General features: G+C 34.6%; 1 protein-coding gene across 1 annotated transcript; it reads right to left on the reverse strand.

Annotated features, from left to right (window-relative positions):
- Positions 1–878: 878 nt before the first annotated feature.
- LOC110913094 (zinc finger protein WIP2) lies at positions 879–5,602 on the reverse strand. The gene is made up of 2 exons (XM_022157967.2): positions 4,684–5,602; positions 879–1,516 (listed from the first exon to the last, which is right to left on the reverse strand). Exons 1-2 carry the CDS (start codon positions 5,296–5,298, stop codon positions 1,064–1,066), a joined length of 1,068 nt encoding a protein of 355 aa, XP_022013659.1. The 5' UTR covers positions 5,299–5,602; the 3' UTR covers positions 879–1,063.
- Between the last annotated feature and the right edge of the window lie 253 nt (positions 5,603–5,855).

Genomic DNA, 5,855 nt, shown 5'->3' on the forward strand with positions numbered 1-5,855 from the left:
AATTATGTAGTTGTGTACCTAGGAGAAGCTAAAGATCACTGATGACTAGATATGTGATTCTTCCAAATTGAATTGAAATGTTTGAATTACAAATCTAATATATAATGTAACTGAAACTGAATCTACCTAGCATTAGGTAATAAATACCATCATGTTGCCCCCTTAAAGAGGGTTTTGATCATATATGTTGCATATAATGATAGAGGATAATATTTGATAAATGTTTTTTTACAACCAAAAGTAATCTAAATCATGCACAGGAACAAGTATCCATGTATGTTTTCTTAATTTTGCTTTGATAATATGTTTAAAAAAGAAAATATAATAAAATTAATGAATATAACAATTTGGGGTCATGTAGCAAAACCATATATACACAAAGAGAGCTAATGACAATACAAAAGAATTAACCAGCTGGGGTAGCTCAGTTGGCCACCGACACCCTCCTCTTACCAAGAGGTATCGGGTTCGATTATTGGGGCGAACAAAGTACCCTCAGGCGTCGGCTCGGCATGGGTATTTACTGCCAGGCTCAGGCTTGTCGGGTGGCGGCCTGGGAGGGGTTATCCCCTCCGCGGTCAGGGGTACCGTGCATTACTCCTTTTTTTTTTTTTTTTTTGACAATACAAAAGAATTACGTGAAGTAAAAATATAATTATGATATACAATTCTACAAATTTGAATAATTTGCAATTTTTTTAAGAAATTTTTTTTTCAGGGTTTGTCTAGTTATGTAGAAATTATGGCATTTATTTGTGTCAGTTGAAGACCTTATCATGAAAGGCATATACATTAACTCTCATAAAAACCATGCATGGAAAATTTGCACCCGCAAACACAGAACAGGGAATTAGAACTTGAAAGAGTATTCACAAGTCTTGATTCAAATTAAAGTCTCCATAAAATTATAAAGATAAACACCTAAACAAGAACAGGTAAAAGAAAAGTTTCACACCATAAAAAGAAAAAGTGAACACACAACAAAATCAAAGAGGGTCCGTCAAAAGTGATTCTGATATGATCTCTAGAAACAGTAGTAGATAGATCGAAAGACTGCTTTCGATTAGTTATCACAATGAGATGATTCGTTGTCTTGCTCAATCTCAGAAGCAGCTTCTTCTTCTAATTCCAGGCAACAATCATCAATCCCATAAGCTGCATGCCCATTCCCAAATGCCTTTATATGATCTTTCAATGACCTCTTGTGTTTGAAATCTGATCCGCAGCTGCAATACCAAAGTTTCCCACAATTCTTCTCGTGTGTTCGCCAATCGCCTCGCACCGCAAAAGCCTTCCCACATTTTCTGCACATGAACGGCTTGATTCCGTGCTTCCTTTTGTAATGTGTCTGAAGGGTTCTGAAATCTTTGAGTGGTTTAGCCCGCGGGTGGTCGATGTTGTTTCGACACCCTGGTGCGCAGCAGTAGCACGGTAGCCTTAGCATGGCTGTTGGCTGTGTTCCCCTAAGGGATTCTGGGCCTCTCCTGTATTGAGATCCATGTCCCCACATATGCATCTACATCCCAAATAATAATGTGTATATATGAAAGATGGTTAGCTACATTTGTCTTGATTTTTATCCGCTGATTAGGTAAAGATCAAACGAGCGAAATGAGTCTCTTATTTAACAAATTAGCTTTGAATTATATTATATGGGAGAAAACTATTTTTTCGTAACGTCGTACTTATATCATACAACATAAATGGATGATATCATATACTGTATATACACATACACAATATATAGTGCATACACACAGTTTATACTACATATATGCAACATATATATACCGCACGTCTGATATGGAGTTTTTTAGTTTCTGATGATCCTTACGCTATATTATATAATATTGTCATATCTCTACTGTGATACTTTATTAGTGAGATATCATTCGTTAACTTTCTTTGATATACATAATTATTTTTTTTTTTTGAAAATTATATACATAATTATTTGAGGCCAAGAAAACCTATAGGTTCAAATGCATGGGAGACGAACATCTTGTAATTGCATATATTATTAGATGGGGACAAACCAGGGTTCAATAATAACTAATAGTTTTATGGGTGGTCTCTACTCATCTTGGGTCAGTTAGGTTTTGAAAATGAAAACCACTTTATTCGTAGTTAAAAGTACAGTATCTGCTGCTACCATAATAAATGGAAGTTAAGAAAGAAAATTGTGTACCAGAAGGCTTTTGTAAAGGGATAGTTATATAAACATGTATTCTTTCTAAATTCTTCAAGATACCTCTAAATCTCATAAAAATGTTGTGAAATTATTTTTTGGCTTGAGAAGTTAATTAAATCCAATTTTCTTAGATTCTAAATATTATTTTTTTTAGTAATTATTTTATTTTTAGATATTACTTGTGAAAATACCTCTAAATCTCATAAAATGATGTATTTATTTATTGGCTTGAGAAGTTAACAAATACTTATATTCTTACCAGTGGCGGACCCAGGAATTTTTCCATGGGGTGCGGAACATTCTTAAAAAATTTAGGCCCCAAGGTATTTAAGTAAAAAATCGGTTCGTATCGGGTCGGGTCGGGTCATGTAAAACAAAAGAACATCAAACTAAATTTATATAATCATCAAAAATATGTCAAACCATGTTACAAACATAATTAAAACGTCACCCTACGGGTTTTCATTTTTTGAAATCTATCCAAAACATGGCTCCATAACATATTACATAATATATCAACAATTCAAGCCCTAGAAATCATAATGTAAATAACCCTAAAAATCATCTAAACAACATATACACCATAAAAAGAAAAAGCCAAACATTCTTCTCTAACAAATATAACCCACCAGATCTACTGTATAGTGTATGCGGCTATAAAAAAAGGCAAAATATCATCACTAACAAAATATAACCCACCATATAACATAATGAAAAACAAAACGAAGCACGTGTCTACTGTCATGGTTAGTATGCGGCTAATATCAACCAAAAAATCAACCAAAATTCATCAAAAATAACAAAGAAATTTACCCGTGTTCGATCGTCGGTGGTATGGTGGCTGATTACGGTGGTATAGAGAGAGCGGGAGAGAATATGTAAGGGTATTGGGCTTGTTTATTTTATTTTAGTTTGAAATATTGTTGATTTGTTGGGTTTGTTTATTGGGCTAAGACTTAGTAGTGGGCTAGTTAAAGGTATTGGGTATTTGGGTTTAGTTATTTAGGTATTAAAAGTCATATAATTTAGGTAGTATTTAAAATAAAATAAGAGTTTACTAAAAAAAATTAAAATATAAATTGATAACACTTTTTACCTAAGGGGTGCAGATGAAAAATTCCAAGAGGTGCGGACGGAAAATTCCAAGGGGTGCGGACGAAAAATTCCAAGGGGTGCGGACGGGATTTTTGACGGAACTTAGCACTAATTTTTTTTTTTCCCGGGGGTGCGCCCGCCCACCCTGCCTTTGTCTTAAGTCCGCCCTTGATTCTTACACACCTAATTAAACTTCAATTTTACCAATGGGGTGGTGGTCCATTGGCAAAGGTAAAACCTTTAAACACCTTGGGAGGAGAGGTCTTGGGTTCAAGTCCCCTAGACGACAGAAGTAAGAAATTTGCCGTTCAAAAAAAAAAAAATTAAAGTTCATTTTTAATTTTGTGAAATTTTATTTTTTGACATTCTCTTGTCAAAATATTTTTTATTTTTTTAGCAGTGTTCCTTAGTTCGAATTTTAAACGTCAGTTAACTACATACGCAGACAAATCAAATAAATATTAGCAAAATATTTCTTTTAGGGTGACTCAGAAGAATTTAGATAGGTTGAGGTAACTCAAGGTAGGTGGTTCTGAGCCTATGTGATTTTATCCCTTTACAAAATCAGTACAAGGACTTAATTAAAGGCTATACTTATAATCTGCTCTCTTTAATATGGAAAGAAAGCAAAATGCTAGATTGGTGTTTTTAATATGCGTTTATAACATAGAATCTCCCAACCGCAAAAGCAGGTTATGTGGGGTTTTATGGGTGGGAATTTACATATGGATTTAATCAAAGTGGTCAGAGATATACAGATTAATGAAAAGAATGCTTCTTTTTCTTTTTATTTGTTCAAATATGATCACATAAATCATATATGTATCTTAGGTGGAGCAGAGAGAGATATATATGCAATATGATTTTAGTTTTGAGTTTTGACACAACTGCCAATAAGTTGAGGAAAGTAGAAAAGAACATTAATACAAACTCCAAGGAACATAAAGCATAATCCTTGTCTTGTTCAATCACAGAAAAAGGAGAAACTGTTTTTACAGCACTATTTCTGACCAGTATGATCAGTTGGACCAAAGTCTTGATTTGTTCAAAATCCCAAAAAAAGTCCACAAATCATGCAGAGATGGATGCATGAATGAAAATCTTGATGGGACTGAAGATTAATTAATAGTTTAATTAATGCTATATACCGTAAAGATTTTTTAGCTGAATTTGAAGACAAAAAAGAAAAAAAAACTACTGCTAACCCTAATTCAAAACCCTATTTTATACATGCATACTTTCTTTCTTTAAAAGAAGAGTTGAAAATTAGCAACAAAAGAAGTGTACAAGGAAAGGGTTTCATTTGGCTTTTTCTTTTTCTTTTCATTTTTTATCTCTATTAGAGATTCAAACAAAAGTTGATTATATAATTATAGGGTAACATATAATACATATACCTGCATGTTATTGTATCTGTTGAAGGTCTTGAAGCAAAGAGGGCAAGAGAACTGAGTTGGTCCAATTAGAATCTGAGCTGGAGTTGGGATCCAATATTGACCTTTGTTGAGTGCACTTGTAAGATACCCATGGCTGTGTGCACCTTCTTCTTCCTCCTCCACTTGTTTATTATATTGATCATCACCTTCACCTTCTGTAATAATATTATTGTTTGAATTGGTGGAGAGTCTTGGGAAGAGATCAGCTTCAGAAAAGGTAGGGTTTGGGAGGCCAAGATGTAGAGCTACAGTCACAGTCTCCTGATCATCATGATCAGCATCAACATCACCATCACCATCAGCAACAGGTTTGCTCTTGTTATGGTCTACTTCCATGTGGGTTGTACAATATATATCATTGGTAGTACTATTAGGGTTTTCTTGAGTTTGGTTTGATGATGGTCTTGGTGTTGGACTGAGACTCAAGAGAGGAAGGGCTTCCCTAAGGGGTGGAGATGGTGGTGAGGGTTGATAATAGTGAGTGAAAGTGGAATAAGAAAGATAGTTATTAGGGTTAGGGGTAAGATTGAACCAAGTGCCATTGAAGTAAGTGGAGTATGGGTGATTGCTGCTCATGTTTGGAAACAAAGATCAGATGAATAGATAAGCTATAGGGTTATATGAGAGGGAGAGAGAGATGACCAAAAAGGTGAAAAGAAAGTTGAAGACTGAACAAAAACACCAAAGCTAAAAGAAGTGCAAGGAGACGTTTTAACAAGGTGAATAAAGTATTTAAAGCTCCTCATCCGGTTAAAAAAATTAGATAGACAAGATGTCACTAGCTATGTTAGATGTGACTGAACAATACAGATAGAGAGAGAGAGAGAGAGAGAGAGAGAGAGAGAGAGAGAGGGGAAGGGGGAGAACGACATAGAGAATTAAGATTAATGGGGGCAGTGAGAGAGGAGAGAGATAATGTTGGGACTTGAAAGAACAAAGGTTTGCCTTTGATAATACTTTCCTGTGTGGAAAGTGGGAAGTTTTGTAAATATAACGAAGTACCAAAACACACCTTAAACTGCTCATATTCATCAATTCAGTCCCTATATTTGAAGGAAGACTCAATTACATCACAATTATTTGGTCCACATTTATATCAAAGTATACACGTCTAAAGTGCTTAGGGTCTGTTT

The sequence above is a fragment of the Helianthus annuus genome, chromosome 7, assembly GCF_002127325.2.
Source record: "Helianthus annuus cultivar XRQ/B chromosome 7, HanXRQr2.0-SUNRISE, whole genome shotgun sequence".
Lineage (NCBI taxonomy): Eukaryota > Viridiplantae > Streptophyta > Magnoliopsida > Asterales > Asteraceae > Helianthus > Helianthus annuus.